This window comes from Lotus japonicus, chromosome 6, assembly GCF_012489685.1.
Source record: "Lotus japonicus ecotype B-129 chromosome 6, LjGifu_v1.2".
NCBI classification, from domain to species: Eukaryota; Viridiplantae; Streptophyta; class Magnoliopsida; order Fabales; family Fabaceae; genus Lotus; species Lotus japonicus.
This window is the reverse complement of record NC_080046.1, coordinates 55,924,584-55,943,294: the sequence shown is the minus strand read 5'-3', so window position 1 is coordinate 55,943,294 and position 18,711 is coordinate 55,924,584. Positions and strand designations below refer to the sequence as shown.

The 18,711-nt window shown below is 33.1% G+C and overlaps 3 protein-coding genes and 1 long non-coding RNA gene across 5 annotated transcripts; 1 reads left to right on the top strand and 3 right to left on the bottom strand.

The window, feature by feature from the left end:
- Positions 1-1,886: 1,886 nt before the first annotated feature.
- Positions 1,887-2,856, bottom strand: LOC130725605 (L10-interacting MYB domain-containing protein-like). The gene is made up of 2 exons (XM_057576820.1): positions 2,530-2,856; positions 1,887-2,432 (listed from the first exon to the last, which is right to left on the bottom strand). The coding sequence occupies exons 1-2, from the start codon at positions 2,854-2,856 to the stop codon at positions 1,887-1,889; spliced, it is 873 nt and encodes a 290-aa protein (XP_057432803.1).
- A 3,245-nt stretch (positions 2,857-6,101) lies between these two features.
- On the bottom strand, positions 6,102-7,430 carry LOC130724590 (probable purine permease 4). Its single transcript, XM_057575862.1, has one exon. The coding sequence runs from the start codon at positions 7,369-7,371 to the stop codon at positions 6,193-6,195; it is 1,179 nt and encodes a 392-aa protein (XP_057431845.1). The 5' UTR covers positions 7,372-7,430; the 3' UTR covers positions 6,102-6,192.
- Positions 7,431-10,062: 2,632 nt separating this feature from the next.
- Positions 10,063-11,658, bottom strand: LOC130724263 (probable purine permease 4). The gene has a single exon (XM_057575457.1). It carries the CDS (start codon positions 11,520-11,522, stop codon positions 10,275-10,277), a length of 1,248 nt encoding a protein of 415 aa, XP_057431440.1. The 5' UTR covers positions 11,523-11,658; the 3' UTR covers positions 10,063-10,274.
- A 2,661-nt stretch (positions 11,659-14,319) lies between these two features.
- LOC130726880 (uncharacterized) lies at positions 14,320-16,687 on the top strand. Of its 2 annotated transcripts, none has more exons than XR_009015036.1 (4): positions 14,320-14,516; positions 14,629-14,752; positions 14,866-14,936; positions 16,326-16,687. It is a non-coding gene; the product is annotated as an uncharacterized LOC130726880 (long non-coding RNA). The 2 variants fall into 2 exon arrangements; XR_009015035.1 differs by having other exon boundaries at positions 14,629-14,762.
- Positions 16,688-18,711: the final 2,024 nt, after the last annotated feature.

Here is an 18,711-nt window from a genome sequence, read left to right as displayed (position 1 = left end):
ATCAATTTGAACACCTAAAGGAGGTGTCATTTCTAGATTTGGTCTCATCTTCGTTGATTTGAATCTAGTTTCAGTTGAGATGCATCAATTGAAGCAAAGTTGTCATTTCTTTTTGTTCTTCAATCCCTCGTCAGGAAATGAGGGGGTGGCGGCGGGGAGGAATAAGAGGAGAGGAAGTGGTCTCGGCAGCCGCATCGTTGGATTGGGTAGAGAGGTTTTAGGGTTTTTCTTAGAGAGGAAGGATATGTGTTTCTAGAAGAGGATGATAATTTTTTTTTTAATTTATTAATCAGAAAATGAAAAAAACCTAAAAGCCTCCTATAGTGGGTCAGGAAGCCCTTGTGCAAGGTTGCGCAAGTTTATTTTGTGCATATTCGATTTTCCCATGAACTTATTCATTGTTTGGTGCTAACATTGTACTGTATGAGCTTATACATCAATCCCCTCTTATACATTAAAATGATGGATTATCTAATCCACCTTATAAATGATGGATAAGACATGATAAGAGTGTGATGTATAAGTCACAACCACAACCCTCCACCATCAGCACCACACCACCCTCCACCATTGCTACCACCACCGCCCTTCACCACCACCACTGTTGCCGCCTCCACCACCTCTGCCACACCACTGCCATCACAGTCGTTGTCATCATCTCTATCGTTATCGCTGCCCCCACCACTGCCACCACCATCATCACCATCACCATCACCTTCCACTACCACCCTCACCACCGCCTCCATGACCCAGCACCACCACTATTGCCACAATCATCTCCCTCTGCCGCCACGACCACCACTGCCACCATCACCACCATCATCACCATCACTTCAAACACCACCACCGTCGCTGCCACCACCACCTAACCACCACTTAGCATTACCATTGCCACCTCTACAACCACCACTGCAACGACCACCTTCCATCACCGCCACCACCATTATCGCGGTCATCTTGGTCGCGACCGTCATCTCTACCACCCACTAACACCACAATCTTCATTTTTATAATACATATTATTATTCAGTATTTCACAAAACATAAATTGAATTTAAACGAAATGATAAGTTATACGGTATGTCACTAAACACTGCATAGTATTAAAAATTTATCATGCCTAATACTATCAGACTTAATAATATTGAGGCTTATACTATCAAGTCTTATACTATACATCATACCAAATATTTATTTAATTTTTATCTGAAACTAGTAAACTGAAAAACTATGAAATTAATTTAATTGACATAAATTAGTTTAATGTTAATAAATGAGAAAATTCATATCTTCCTCTCGTAAAAAAATCATATATTTTCTATTTCTTACAATTTTAAAAATCATAAAGTATTTTAATTAATATAAATTTATTTAAATGTTCACTTTCTTGAATATTCACTTGTTTGAATATAAGCTACATCTCCATAAAAAAAAGAAATATAAGTCATCTCTAGAACAATTTGAAAGTAAGGTATTAATAGCATCACCAAATGCATACATATTCATATCAATAATCCAAAAGCATAAACATAAATTTCAATGCAATGTAAGGTCTTGATGTTTTTTTTTTTTGAAAACAAAAAACATGTATTATTAATGATAAAGAAGCCATGAGAACAACCCTCTCATTAAATGAGATCAAATTGGTCAGGCAAATGTTTCTAACCATCCAAGCTTTGTTGATTTCGACCCTAAGAACGAGTCTCATTAAAACCTTCCCTAAGAAAAACCCAGTAGGAAAAACCTTAGGGAAGGAAAAAGAGTACTCATTAATAGGAACCAAACAAAGCATACTAAAAATACATATTACAATCCATAGGTCTTGATGTTTAAAATGTGAATAACAAACATAAAGTCAAATCTTAACCAACTGACTAGAGGTTTTCCTATGACTTATACTTGTATAAAATCCATTCCACCAAAGAATCCTCCGAATCTTTTAAGGATATAAGTATGGCTCTATTAAAGCTATCTCTAAGTAATTCTAGAGCATAGCAAAATTGTTGTCCATCCAAACGCCCTCCTTCCTTTAGAATATTCAATACTTGAGTGCAATTCGAGATGGAGTACTGACCATGGAAATAAGATGTGACTGCAATTTCATCTTTGTCAGCTTCATTGTGATTCTCTATTACTTGGACTTCACCCCTAGCCTTTGTCACTCTGTTGTTGATATCTTGTGGCGCATTTCTTTTCCTTTTGGGTTGAGTGCTTTTTGACGGGCTAGAACCATCTTCAGCATTGAAATCGTCATTATCAGATTCAGTATTGGACACATTTGGAGTTGTGTTTATCCCACTAGTTTCAATAGTTACACTCCTAGTTGGTGTCGATGCATCTTGACTTGTTTCCACTATCTCTCCAAAAATGAATTCCAAATCATTAAGGAATTTCAGTCCTCGATGTCGAAATTTCCCATATTTTGCATTCTCCTGCATAACCATGAAAAAGAAATAATATTTATATAAACGAAATTATACCAGGTACATTTCAATTGATGTGAATGTAAAAGATATTCATAAAACTCACCCTTATCTTAGCATCCCACCATGCAGCATCAGCTTCAATAGTTCCTGTCTGATTGTTCATTGTTAAGTATGTTTCTTTACCCACAAGTTGTTTCCAAGTAACCAAATCAGTCCTTAAATTGTACATCTTGCTCTTCAACTGCTTTTGAGTATAGCTTTTATTTGTCTGTCTTTCAAATTCTTCACGTATATCTTCCCATTTCTCACTCTTAAATTTTATGCCCGGTTTTCCACGTTTACGAACCTCTTCCATACAAATGTCAAGTATTACTTTGGTACTATTTGGTTCCCACTTAGCATTTTTCCGACTAGATTCAGAATTACTCATGGTATCTATAGCCTGCAAGTGCAATGTATTAAAAATGAACTAATCATCCAACTTTCAAATTAAAATACTAACCATAAACCAATAATATTCATTTTTCTTCCATGAAAAATAGTTAATGAATGATTTACATACTATAGGTTCATTTGGGGAAGATATTTATTGTAATAAAGATTAATTTACATGTTATACGAAATGTTGATCTCTATATTTTATACTATTTGCTAAGTTGTCATTAGTCCTTGAAAGAACAAAACCTTAGTTAAAAATTGACTAAAGAAATAGTGTTGTTCAAAGAAAGAAAAAAAATGGACAATTCATAAGACTTCACTACTCCCTTACAAAGAAATAACTTTTTCAATCACCCTTTTCATAACAATGTAAGAGAATAAAATAGCAAATCAACAATGGTTTCCTACAACATATGCAAAAAGGATAGAGATAGTACAATCTCTTACACAAAATATACATAAATATCTAAAAAGCCACATTAAGATTGAAATGAACAGACTAAGGTTATTCAAAATGAAAAAAAAAACGTTTATTCTATTGCAAGATTTCTTGATTCCTATAGGCAAAAGGTTAAAATATTAGGAGCCAACAACCAGAAATAAAACATATAGGAATAACTATTAAAATGAAACTTCTATGGTATGATTGTAGCAATAACTTAAATTGAATTTATGCTAGGATTTTGAATATCAATTTAATCATATAAATTACATATCTTTTGAAGAAAACACTATGAGAAGTTTGACGGCTTTAAGAAGCTACATGCGATGCGATGCGATGTGATGTCTTGCACAAGCGCGCATTCTAGATCACGATCTTCCTCTTATTCTCTATCGTCACAACTAAACTCTTGGTGAGAAGACTGCGCAGCTGCAATTCAAGAAAGGGGAAACCATACCATACGCATATGTATATATAATAACAGTAACCCTAGCTTCTGTCCATCACGGGCCTTTTTTTTTGGTCAAAATCATGGGCCTTAGATTAGTTGACCTACAACATAGCCCAACACACTTACCAATTGGGCTTAAGCCCAATAAGCACTGTAATTCCTAAACTCACAACCTCTTAGAGAAATATCAAATTATTCATTCCACCTGTTTTGCAAACCCAAAATCCACTGACCAATAGAAGTCCACACACAGAAAAGGCTTACAATAATTTATCTCAAACCGTACTTTGATAAAAAAGAATGACTTTTTGCAGTATGAACTCAACTAATTTATTACACTCGAAGAGGGTAGCCCTCGTTTCGGTGTCAACCTAATGTCGATGTTTAGAGAATGAGAGAGAGGGGGATTGAACGAAAAAACTATGACTTTTTTATCATTAAAAAATGCCCCTTGAATTAACATTTTACTTAAAAATGTTTTTTTTTGTAAAAATATAAGTAACTTTTTCAATAGTGCTATTTCAGTTGTGGTAGTGAGTGGCGGTGACTGTGGTGGTGGGAAAGAGGAGGAAGATGGTGAAAGAGGGAAGATGTTGTGGATGTGTTTGAAAATAACTTAAGGTGACTGAGTACTCTCAACCAAAATCTAGTGCAATCACTAAGTTTCTTTTGTTTTTTCTATCAGCATACGGGGTTCAAGAATTTTACACCATAGCATGTTTGGTTCCATGATTAAATATTCAATAATAACTAATTTCAATTAGAAGTTACATCTTTTTTTAACACGGTTTCATTAATAAAATAGTTGCATCAACATAAACAATAAAAATAAGACCTAACAAAACCTCATCCACAATAAGTGATACCACACTGCAAAGCCGATCCAATTTGAGCAAGACAAAAAATGGGGCGTTAGTTTCTCTAGGAAAGACGAGCTTTCCAATTGCGAACCAAGAGTGAATCTCAAGAAGGAGTACCACACTTGATTGCATCTATATGTATGTTTAGTTGATTAAAATGGTTACACAAATAAACAATCTCCTTTTCTTCTAAATTTCACTTCTTTTAACACTGTATTAATTTCAAAAATATATTTTCATTTCTCAAAAATGCTAATATGATGATAAAAATTATTACACTTGGGGTTAAGCCCACTTTTTTTTTCTCAAAGTTATGTATACCCACATCAAAATTATACATCTCACAAATGAAATGAGCATGTTGTGTTACATGGCAGATACACTTCAATTTTTTCAGTTTCTGTCTAATTTTAAGTATTTATCCTCCTTTCAATTTTTGGTTCAGGTAAGGAATTTTGATTTTTGTTACCCTCATTTCTTTTTAATTATATATCATCTAAAAATCTGATAAATCTTTCTCAAGAAAAAAAAAACGGATATATCATCAAAAAAAAATGATAAACCTTTCTCAAGAAAAAAAAAAAGGAAGGCAAACCCAACCTGCAAATAGCATAAACAAAAAATTACCAACAACACCAAAACTCAATCAAAAAATACCTACAAAACTTGCACACAAAAAGGCTAAAAAATGCCAGAAAACAAGAACTCAAACCAACACCACCAAAATGCTAAGAAGTGAACATCACCCTAAGTTTTTTCCTCACCCCGCGAATAACTTTTAAGTCACTGTTGTTGTATTAAAAAACCAAGACATTTTCAAAAAGGCACAACTTCTTCACTCTAGTAAAACACTCGCAGAAAGAACCCACACCCGAGGGCGAAGGAGCTGACACATCTAAAGGAGTGTGTAGAAATGTCAAATAGAACACTCCCTCCTTCAGCAAAGAAGGAGACCACCACATACCGGGAAAATAATTTCGTATCATATCAATAGGAAAATGAATTGTACACATTGGCAGAGTGCATACATCTTAGTGAGATATTAAAAAAAGAGATGAGTAATTGATGCGATATATGGTAAAAATAAGATATACAAACTAAGTATAAGTTGTATCTTATGTTCTAGTATCATCTTATGAGTTTTAATTCTTTCACACTCCTCTTTCTCTTTGAACTATTTTCCACTCATTTTTCCCAACAATGATATATAGTTATATACACACCTCATTTTCAAAACACTTCATTTCCACCTATTTTCATTTCCATCTCTCTCATTTTATCATCTACCACATCTCATACTTTCTCTCCCTTAATTTTCCTTTTCTTCTTATCTCTTTTCATTTCATCTCCAAGTGAATGAAACATTATTCCATTTTTCCTATCTATTGCATCACCTCACATGTCTCATATTTGTCTCTCATTTCTCTCATTTCTTTATTTCTATATCAGGTGGATGTGAAGGTGATATAGAGGTGTTAATACAAACTTATCTTTACTAAAGTCAATCATAATCATAAACTGTAATTGTTGTTTACATCATCAGCTTTGGCTACTTCATATGAATGAGTGAAATGACTAATACATTTCAGTAGTAACTGGATGATTAACGATATGGATCATTTCAGTGGATGACAACCCATTCATGTTCTTCCTCACTTGATCTCTCTGTTGCAGCACCATCTTAACATACATGCCATAAACATAAGAGCAGAACCCCCACAAGCACAGAACAGTGGACACACCCTTCACACCACTAAACCCTTCTCTGAACACCACCACCCCTCCGAACACATTCATCGATATCAACGCCGTCGTGCATATCCCTCCGGTCAACGCAGATGTCAGGAACACCATCCCTGCAGCCCCCATGAAGCAAAACTGCCATGTAACCACATTAGCCACCACACTCACCCAGTAAACAGAGTTCCCCTTATCAAACACTCTATGTCCCTCTTCTTTCATCTGAGAAAATCCACCATTAAATGCCATTCCCAATGTGGCCAATGCTGTTGCTGTAATCTCCATCACAAGCTGCATTTCCATCACCATCTCATAACAATGCACCTCCTTGTAAATCTTCTCCATCACTGGTAAATACAGAGCAAACAACAACCCTGCACCAATTGTGCAAATGAACCCAACAAAATACTCCTTTTTTGTTACCTCATTTGGTTTCACATTATGACTGGAATCTAATGCTAGAAGGACAGAGCCTAAGGTGAGAAGAATCACACAGTTAAGGTTTAAGAATGTGATTTTTTGATTCACCATGATGGCAGAGAGAATAAGAGTGAAAACTAGTTGGGTGGATAGCAAAAGGGCAGAGGTTGAAACAGGGAGATATGAGTTTCCCCAAGAGAATAGAAGGTTGTTGAATCCTAACATGACACCAATTGAGATTGATAATGTTAGCATCTTTTTGTTGAAATCAGAGAAGGGTTTTCTCTGGTTGAATTTCAGGAGATAAGGGAGATAAATTGGGATGATTAAGAGAGGAAAGCCTGCAGATTGGACCCAAGTTGAGACCCATCTGCTAGAACCTTTGTGGATGAAGTAGTATTTGGAGAGCAAACTTGAAGAAACAGAGCCCACAAAGAGAGAAATGTAATTGATCACTAAAAGGAGCATGTACCTCTTGTTCTTGATGGACTTTTCATCTTTTTCATGGAGGTGCATTGATGGTGGATCAAGATGTGCTTCCTCTCCACCTTCTTGATCAAAGGATTCAATGTCACCATGGTTATTCTTCATCATGCTGAGAGATTGATGATGATGATGATGATGTGGTGGGGGCCAGTGATGTAAGCTCTATGGATGAGACTTGAGAGAGATTGAAAAGAGAGCAGAGATGAGAGTGGTTCGGTGTAATCTTAAACCGATCAGTTTCAGGTTGTTGTGTTACTTTCCTTGGTTACTTGTCAGCCTCAATGAGAAGCATCTGTCATCTTTGTAATTGAAGTTGGATTTGATGAAACTCTTACGTGTGCAAAGTGTATTGAAATCTCTGTTGACCACATTGGAAAGTTAAATTCTGCAGTGAATACTGACTACTGACTATGACTTTATTGTTACCTAAAATTAATGTTTTAGGATAAACATCAGAAGAAAATGTGTAATTTTTTTTTTGAGTTCTTATTATTAATCTAACATGTTTTTACCTGAATAATTACTTTGTCATTATCTGATTAGCATTTTTGAATCACTTAATCAAACAGTTTTATTCGAGTAAGGGAAGACCAAATATGAGACTTTAATTTTTGTTTGGTTTGGATGAAAGAAAGGTGAAGGAAAAAAAAAAACACATAATTCGGGAAATGAAATTGGACTACACCTTAGTCCAAATTCATTCATTGATTTTTATGTTTTCTTTTCTTCCCATTCTTTTCCCTCCAAATCAAACAAAGTGTAAACAAAGTTGGTATGTTTTGTTTGGTTGGAGGGAATGGAAGAGAAAATGAAAAAAAAAAACACGAAAATCGATGAATGAATTCGGTTTTAACATTAGTTCAAATTCATTCCTCAATTTTCGTGTTTTCTTTCTTTCTCATTTCCCATTCCTCCAACCAAACATAGTAGGACTTGAATTCTAGAATGTTCTTCGTAGTAGAGTGTGTTGAAGAGACTAAGCGAGCTTATGGGTCAAGAAAATAAAATAAGAGAATTTGATGTCACATCGTTACTTAATTAAAATCTTAGTCATTAGATATATGAGTCACATATTATAAAGTCTTTGCCTCATTTTAATTTAAGCAATATAAGACTCTAATGATGATCACATTTGAATTCTCAACATTTTTCTTATCAAGTGTAAGTCATCAGCATATTATGATGTTCCTCTTCAGCGGAAGCCATTGACCCTTGCGTCGTAGTTAACCCTACCGCGTCAACAGGACACGTCGCTTGATCACGTCGTTAGGTAAACTTTTGATATAAGACGGCATCACCATGGCTACGTCAACTATCAAATCTGATACCACTCGCTAGAAAAACAAGAGACCCATGCGCCAACATCAAAAATACCAAAAGAATCTAATGGCCGACGTCACATCCCAAACAAAGTATTCTTCTTATATCCAACAACGAGATGAGAAATGAAGTAGAAAATTGCAAGACACTCTTATGCACTAAACTTAAAGAAAAAAAAAGTAGAATTGAGTAGCTAAGTTGTAGGTGGGGTCTGTCTCATTAAAAAAATTCTATAATTTTCATATGAGCACTAAAACATGAACCACTAAAAGGTGTAAAGATACCTATTTTGTGGCGGTTTAAGTAGAAAGCTTGATAGAACACATTTTATAGCGGCCCTAAATCGTTACAAACGTATGTGTCATGAATGGTTTACACCGTAGCTGAGCTTAGCTTGAATTATTTTTATGTTCATATCAAATGAGTAATAAATTTCATATATTTTCGAACCTACATTTATGCATAAAAGACACGTGGGTTTACATGTTGACATCAGAAGAAAAAAGTCCACATGTGGTATAATTCAATGTCTACTTTGGGAGGACATGCACTATCCTAGTTCATGTATCTGCAGACTGCAGTTAATACCTGGGTATGAGAGCGCAGATATAAAAAAACAGGATAAAAATTTGAATTTGAAGTAAAAACAATTGCAAAAATTACGAATTTAATTATTTAACCGGAATAAAGTGTTAATGATTTGTTCTTCAATTGGGTAAAAAAATCTGAGCAATTATTCTCTTGCAGAGAACTCTTGACAAAGGTTCAGCACGTATTATACGTGAATCAATTTAAGCTCCCAGCTAACTATAAGTATAAGAACAGATTTCTTGTGATAAAAAGAGGTGTAGATAAAAAGTTGTACCTAACACAAGGTCAACTTAATTACCTGCTTGGAATTAGTGATAGCAAAGTTACCAACTGTCTGGTTCACGGTACATTGCAAGCATTAAGATGATTAGCAAGGAGTAATAATTGAAGCATTATTTCATGAGAAGGGTTAAAAACACCTACTTTAACACTTTGATTTGAATAATCTCTTTGTTAATTATAATTCAAATTTCATGTGAGTTACATCAAATTAGGAGTGAGATACATGTAATTCAATCAACCTCACATGAATTCAATACAATGAAAAATTAGTATGAAAAGAGAGTATTAGAGTTAGTGTTGTTAGGTAACCTCAAGGATTTAATTTAGTAGAACATGATCTGAGATTGTATCTAACAAATTAGGTTTGAGCCCTTACTTATCTTCCTCTAATAAGATAAACATAAGTCTTTTATATCAAACAATGACATTTTTTTATTGTCTTGAACTCGAGCATCATCTCCTCGCCAAAAATCTTAAAAAAAGAAGGTTAGTTTAGTTAGCATATCTCTTATTTTCAATGATAACCAACTATTTGACTCAATAGAGATACAATTAGGCAAATGTTAACATTGAAAACAATAACTCAAGTAATTTTTCTGAGTCTAATTGCCACTAATTGATTAATTACACCATCATGCAAACTCAACAACTTCACTGCAATATATAATCTTATCCAATTCTAAATAATCCATCTTTAAATACACAGTAAAATTACAGCTAAAGTCAGAAGCGGATATAAGCAATTTTTCTTAACTTTAATAATAGTTCACTAATGATTTTGGCCATACCGATTGTGTATCCAAACATGCACACTTAGTTCAATGAGTACTCCCACCATGATTCTCAATAGTGATCAACTCCATGGATGAACCAGTACTATTGTTCCTCATCATTCTAGCTTTCTCCTTCACCATCTTAACATACAATCCAAAAACATAAGAACAGAATCCCCAAATGCACAGAACAGTTGACACAGCCTTAAGACCCCCAAAAGCATCTCTGTAAACAACAACCCCTCCCAACACATTCATGGACAACAATGCCGTTGCACAAATCCCTCCGGTTAACGAAGATGTCATAAACACCATCCCTGCAGTTCCCATGAAACAGAGTTGCCATGCCACCACATTAGCCATCACAGTCACAATGTAAACTCTGGGCCCTTTATCAAACAATCTCTGTCCCTCTTCCTTCATCTGAGAAAATCCACCATCAATTGCCATTCCCAATGTAGCCAATGCTGTTGCTGCAATCTCCATCACAAGCTGCATTTCAATCACCATTTCATAGCAGTAAACCTTCTTGTAAATCTTCTCCGCCACTGGCAAATACAGAGAAAACAGCAACCCTGCACCAATGGTGCAGAAGAATCCAACAAAGTAATTTTTTCTAGTGACCCCCTCTGGTTTTTCATTGCTGGAATTCAATGCAAGGATGATGGAGCTTAAAGTGAGAAGGATCACAGTGTTGAGATTAGAAAATGTGATTTTGTGTTTCACAATGATGGCAGAGAGGATGAGGTTGAAAACAAGCTGAGATGATAACAGAAGGCTTGAGGTTGAGACAGGGAGATATGCAACCCCCCATGAGATTAAAAGATTGTTAACCCCTAACATGAAACCAACAAAAATTGATAGAGTTAACAACCTTGGGGTGAAATCAGTGAAGGGTTTTCTCTTGGTTAAATTGAGAGGATAAAGGAGAAAAATTGGGATGATTAGAAGGGGAAAGCCTGCACATTGGACCCAAGTTGAGACCCATTTGCTTGAACCTTTGTGGATGAAATAGTACTTGGATAGCAAACTACCAGAGAGGGAACCAACAAAGAGCATTAGGTAATTGATGATCAAAAGGGGTATGTACCTCTTGTTAGTGAAGGACTTTTGATCTTCTTCTTTCAGGTGCTTTTTGTTGTTGGCCATGGATAATGGGGGATTTGGAAGTGATTGAAATGCTCTGCTTTCATGATCAGTGGATTCAATTTCAATGTCGTTTTCGTTGGTCTTGGGAGGGGCCATGCTGCTGAGAGATTGATGATGAATTGGATTTGGTGGGGCTTGTGCCATGGAAATGGAAGAGAGGTTTATACTTTATAGTGGAGAGAGATTTGATTTGCAGAGTAGATCTCTCTGTTAGTTAGTCATAAGCTGATATTGTGTGAAGTCAGGGTAATTACATATCTGGCCACAAGAATGATTAATCCTCCGGTACATCCAATTGTTCGTATTAAGTAGTAGATAACTGATTATCAATATATTTAAATACATTTTCTTGAGAACAAAAATTTAGTGTAGTGATACATCATTTTAATTTTTGAATTCAACTGATATAGTACATAAATACTACAATGGCAATATTTATGGCCATTAATTAAGAAATAATTAATAGACACCTCAAATAATCCCTCTATTTCAAAAATAATTGTCTATTTTGAGAAAAAAACAGTTGTCTACAATTCCAAAAAGTAATAATTAATATTTTTTCATATAATGTCCCTTTAAAAAATAAAAAAGAAATTAAAGTACACTTTAAAGGATAAAATAAAAAATAAAAAATAAAAATAATAATTAATAATATTAATTGCATTTCTTAATATGTGTGTGTTTTTTCTCGTTCTCAATAATTATTTTGAAAGTGTGTAAAAAAATATTATTTTGAAATTGAGGGAGTGCAATTTTTGGTAAATGCAATATATTATCATAATAACAATATACTATCTTTTTAAAGAAAAATGTATACGTTGGACGTTTTCTTTAAGTATAATTAAAATTCAACATTTATGGACATTAAAGTGTTGGACGTCATACCAAAAACATTGATTAAACCAAATGACAATCCAGATATAATAACAATGACATTTATTCATTTATGAGCATTTAAGTATTGGACGTCATACCAAATTTATAGAAATCAGATAAGCATTGAACCATCCATGAATATTTTTTTTTGTACAGGAAAGGAAAACAAAGGAGAGTAAAGCCTAGCACTGCACTATCTAGTATCTACTGAAAGCAAATGAATAAGAACATTAAATCAGGAGTGTGATCCAAATCTGATTAAAATTAGCAGATTGGTGAGCCAATGCAGCTAATGCAACTTATCTGCTACTGCATGCATAACATATATAGCAATGGAACATAAAGAGAATATCCACTTCCGATCCTATGAACCATCCATATATTTTTTAAGGAATCCATGAATTTAAACACTGATTATTTTATATTAGAAGGGAAAACAATTTGTTAAATTAACAAAACAAAAGAAGAGAAATGAAATAAAATAAAATTATATATAACATCTATAGAAGTAAATTTGACAATCCTTAAAGCTTTAATTTAAATAACATAAAATTAATTTCTTTTATGTAGACAAGCCCTTATAAATTAAGGCTACTTAGAAATCATATATCTTTCAAAAAAAATCATATAAGTTATAAATTCTAATAATTTGCCACCAACAGTAATAAATTTTAACAACAATTTTTTTTTTGTCAAAAGACGAAAAAAAGTTAACAACAATATATATTTGAATCATATATAATTTAAAAAAAATCCAAATCTAAATATAAAAACCTAAAACCTGATATAATTTCAGAACTTTTATCATAATTTTAAAGTAAAGTATATTTAAAAGCCTGAAAAATGAATTGGGAAAATATGTTTGTACGAGGATTAGAAAATAATATGTGTATTCATAGTCAACATTTGTTTATGTTTAAATTAAATGGTCCAATGGGGAGTAATATTATACAAAAAAATACTTTCAAGTTAAAACAACTATAGAAATAAAATTTCATATGCTTTAAGTATATTTTTCATAATTTTAAGAATACCAAATATGCGTCTTAGATATAATATTGATAATGCAAAAAATGTCTTTGTAATGGTACGTACTCGACTCATTATCACCAATAATGCACCAAATGTTATTGGAGCAGTGGTTGTTACATAAATAATACTTGGGGAAAAAGATTTTATCCCCAGGTTGGATATAACTCCTTCTAAAACTTTTTTTGAAAGTAACTCCTTCTAAAACTGATATACCATTTAAGTTTTAAAGAAGACAAATAGACAATTCACCATTTAAGTTTTAAAGAAGACAAATAGACAATTCCATATATTTCTATGTTATGCAATGAGTATAAGCAAAAGTCAGCTAGGATCAGTCACTATTTCATATTGATTTATAGATGAAGAAGGAGAGCTTTCAAACACTACAACGAATTTGGTTAATTTATGCGGAAGTCTTTCATTACATTTGATTGGTATTCTAATTCTTTTTTCTAATCATGTTTTCTCCCCATCGTTGCTATTTTTAAATAAAGTATATGTAAAAAGCATGAAAATTTAGTTGTAAAAATATGTTTGTACGAGGATTAGAAAATAATGTGTATGTATAGTCAACATTTTTTGCTTTTTTTTTTTGTTACATAGGAAAATTAACATTTTTTTCTTATAAAAAAATGTATAGTCAACATTTATTTGTTGTTGGCAGATATTTTTTTTTTTGAACATCATGTTGTTGGCAGAAAATTGATCCGCGCGTCTATATTTCTTTCTCCAATTTTCAAAATGATAATGACATATCTTAGAGAAATTCATCATATTGTTCAAATTTATTCTATAGTATATTCTAGGATGGCGATTTCAAAAAAAAAAAATATAATCTAGGATGGCAATTTAAACCGCCTAATTGTATTTCATTTATCCACCCTGTTATCTAATAATTTTGAGACCTCACTCTGACTCTGGAGAGTGAGACACTCAAACCACACACACTCTATCAGGAAATTCCACGTCAGCTTTTTAATAACAAATACTCATTCTCTCTCTTATTTCTTGAAGACGTGTTTATCACGCGCTAAGGCTAGGCTGTTGTTGGTTTTCCTCTGATTCAAGACTCTGTTTGTTACTTTCCTCAACTCTCTCACTCTCTCATGTTGAAATCCCTCATTTTACTCATCAATTTCACTTTCCCGAATCAAATCCCTGAATCATCACTCAAAAATGGGGATTTCGTGATTAGGGTTCAAACATATTCTCAATGGTTCCGTCGATCAGGTATGTTTTCTTGGTGTATTTGTTCTTCTCAATGGTCCTATTTTAATATGAGAACTCACTTCTCTGTAGTTCCAAGCTCTGTCCTCAGTCCATGTGTTTCTGTATGTTTCAGGAGTTTATATTATTTCAATGTTTCTGATGAGATCTACGGAGGGTGCTATTACAAGGGGACACATGGAGTTGTTGTTATTGATAGAGATTTATACCCAATTCCAATTGATACTATGAAAATAGAGGTGAAGGCAAGTATGTATACTAAATTTCTTATGAATGACGTTGAAAATGAGATAATGACTTTGTTGAACCTTTTTGTTTGAAACAATTCTTAACCATTCATCTGGTATTTCAGGTGAGTAATAGCTTGTGTTAATCGAGCTTCATGATCAATGAGATTAGACTGCAAAAAGAATTAAAGTCAAGGTGAGTGACAATTCAATTTTTTTTTTTTTAATTTGAAATTTGCTTCTGATAAAGTTTATATCTGGATGAGGTCTAAATGCACCATTATCTTGGATGGCTTTTCAGATCTGAATACAAATTGTGAGATAGAACCAGTGCTTCTGTGGTATCTACCCTGTTATCTAATATTTTTTAGACCTCATTCTCAAAAGTGAGGCACTCAAAAAAACACACCCTATTCACAAATTTCCACCTAATCTTTTCTGTAAAATATTAATTATCTCTCTTCAATTCTGCCCGGACATTGTTTATAGCTCAAACTTTTTTTACTTTAAAAAATCATGTTTGCCAACATGATTTCACGAGAGTTTAGTACTATGACTAAACTTATATGAGATAACTACATACAATTACTGTGATATTGAGTTGTGTGTCAATTGTCTTTACTATTGACTTGATTTTTATTAGTTGCAATTTTTAGGATTGGATTCAATAGATTTCTTGATTGAACCTTCTGGAACAAATGATGGCCTTGAGCATCTTAACAAAATGTTTCAATTATGGCAGTCAGGCAGAAATATGTATTAATTTCTTTAAGATGTAAAAGTTCAATGCTTGCTGTTTATGGCATAGATTAATATGACAAAAGGTGTGAATGTATTGTAGCTATAGTTTGATCTGATGCATACTAATGTGTCTTTCCTTAATTGGGTATGGCTGTCTGGCTGGAATGTTCATTGTTGGTTTTTCTTTTTACTGGTTGCTATGGCTGTATTTTATGTGAAATTTTTGAATTTTAATCCATGTTTTTTCTGCTGATTCTAGAGAATGAATGCTTGGTATTGTTTGGAATGTTTAATTGTTGGTGGATGAAGTTAAGTCCTTTTTGCTACTTTAATTCTTCCATTCTGTTATGGCAAGGTTCAAACATATACTTTTTTTCTGTTATTTAATTGCAATTTGAAAGATTTGGTAAAAAAAGATTCTCTTTAATTTTCTTAGTTATAAGTTGGTTGATGTGTCTAAGATAGGCAAACCGTGAAATTTTACTGCCTCTTATTTTGTGTTTGTTCTCAAGATAAAGACTTACATGTTTATATGCACTTGTGATACACACAGAATATCCATTGTTCATTTATTTGTATCTACATTTTGATTATTTCTGGCTGATGTCATTTTCTTGGTGGTGCAAACTTCAGCATACTTTGGAATGAAATAATTAGACTGATTTGAAGCCTTGGTTATATGAAAAATGCTATACACTGCCTTGGAGAAAAGTGTTGTTCTCTATTTTATCACAATTTCAATTTTACAAATTTTTAGTTTCAAAAGAAGTGTTATTAAACTGCTTTATCTAATCCTTACCTTGGCTCACTTTTGCTCATCCTGTTTTTTCTTTTTTCTCCTTAGGTATCTCTCAATATGCAAATGAATTAGCTACCTCTCGTGTATGGAATAGAGGACACGGCTCTTACTCTTAAGACGGCTCTGTTAGGTGGCAATGTCACACAAGAGGTCTAAAGAAGATTGATAGTTTCAACCAATGAATGAGTTAAGAACTTGGAGATGTGGAAGAATTGAATAAGCAATCTATCTTTGATGCTTATTGGGATACAATTTAAAGCGAAAATGTGGTTGACTGTACAACTATTTCTTCCATTGATAAGGTTTTTAGCATAGTTGATTTGTTCTCAAGCTGAAATTTGAAGGCTCAAAATTAAGGGGATTTTTTTTTATATTTTGTGCTTGGTATCAGTTTTGATTATATTGTTCCTGATTTGTTGTATTGCCTTTTTTTTTCTGTTTATTTGTTAGCTCAAGTCTGATTATATACTTCTTCATTTATTTAAAAAATATACAACTTTTACAGGATCTCATTTCCTTAATACACGATAAGTTGGATTGAAGTTTTTGATAAGTTGATTTGATCCCAATTGAACTTTCTTTAACGCTTGACTTTTTAAACTTGAATTGTCTAACACTAAGTTAGCACATTTCTCTTAATAAATTGAAAGTTACTAGCTAATCCAATGCTCCCATTGATATCTTCGTGCTGCTCCTATAGATGGAACATTGCAGACTTTGAAGTATCTATGTTTTTTTTTTGAATTTATCTATGTTTAAATTAACTTTGTATACTTATTTTGTATAAAAGTAGGCTGTAGTAGTGTGTCAAAGAAAGTTTCAGTTTCTCATTTCATCTCATTGAAAGAACTACACATTGAAAACTGCTACAACATGCCATCAATATTCACTATATTTATTATATTTCATTGAAAGAACTACACATTGAACTCGAGATCTTGCTAAAGAAAATCAAACATGTACCACTTATAACCTAAAATGATAATTAAATGTTAATAATCTAAATAGTGAAAATTTTAAAATCTTATTGTACTAAATTTCAAGTTAAACATACAATAAAATATTAAACCACTACACAATAATTAAAACCCTTTATTGAATTTTTTAATCTTAAAATCACCCGTGCATTGCACGGGCTACTTACTAGTTGCCTTTTAAGTTTTAACCATCACAACAATTGTTGACTTGTAGTAGCTGAAATGCGCTAAAAAAAATTCCATTTCAACCCTCGTTGATCCTCTTCAACATAACAATAACTACCGTAATTGTGTCAAATTTCACATTAAACCCATATGTAACACAAAACTCAAATATCAATTTTCATCCCAAAATCCAAATTAAATTCATCACCAAACCCATAAACCAATCTTCAACAATAAACCCAAATACGTGTTAAATGATAAGTTAATTTCTAATTGTTGATTACAGTTTGTTTAAGTGTCTTTATGCATTTCTTAGGGGTTACAAGCATATTAATGCTTAGTGGTTACAAACATAATAATGCTAAAGGTTAATGTCTTTTATGTAGTTGCATAAGTTACATCATTTTGTCTTCTCTATTCACTAGTATTAATAGAGAAACTACTTTCAAAAAAAAAAATAGAGAAACATTATAAGTTCTCTCATCAAGAAAATCAGAAAAATAAAAAGTTCAAGTAATTCTCTTATATTTTCCACTACAATACTTCCACTGCTCCAACAAGTTTGGTACCAGAGTCTGGTTGTTGTATTTGTTCACTCTTTGTTCATGAGCCTCTAAAGACCCCATAAGCTCATATTGAGTGAGCTTTGAGAGATCTTTTGTTTCTTCAATAACAACAATAATGTGTTCAAATTTTTTAGGAAGACTCCGAAGAATCTTCTCAACCAGTTTCTTTTCAGATACAACCTCAAGGTTTTGAAGCAAGGGGGGAGAAGGAAAGGTTTACAAATTGAAGAAAGCACTTTATGACCTCAAACAAGTGCCAAGAGCATGAAATTGCAAAATTGATGCTTATTTATTGCGAAGTTGATTCATGAGAAGTCCATCTGAACCATCTATTTATGTGAAGAAAAATGGAGAAGATTTTTTAATGGTTTGTCTCTATGTTGATGACTTGATTTATGCAGGGACCAATGCTAACATGGTGGACTCTTTTAAGGAGGCAATGATCTAACATGGTGGAATCCAAGTGAAGCAATCAAAATGGGAGATCTTTATCACTCAAGAGAAGTATGTTTCAGACATGCTTAAAAAATTCAGAATGGAGAATTCTAATCCAGCTCCAACTCTCATGGCCTCGAATGAGAAACTTCAGCTGGATGATGGTGCATAAAAATCAGATCTCAAAATCTATAGAAGTCTTGTTGGTTCCTTAGTTTATCTCACTAATACAAGGCCAAATATAGTGCATTCAGTTAGTTTGGTTTCTAGATTTATGAATGAACCAAG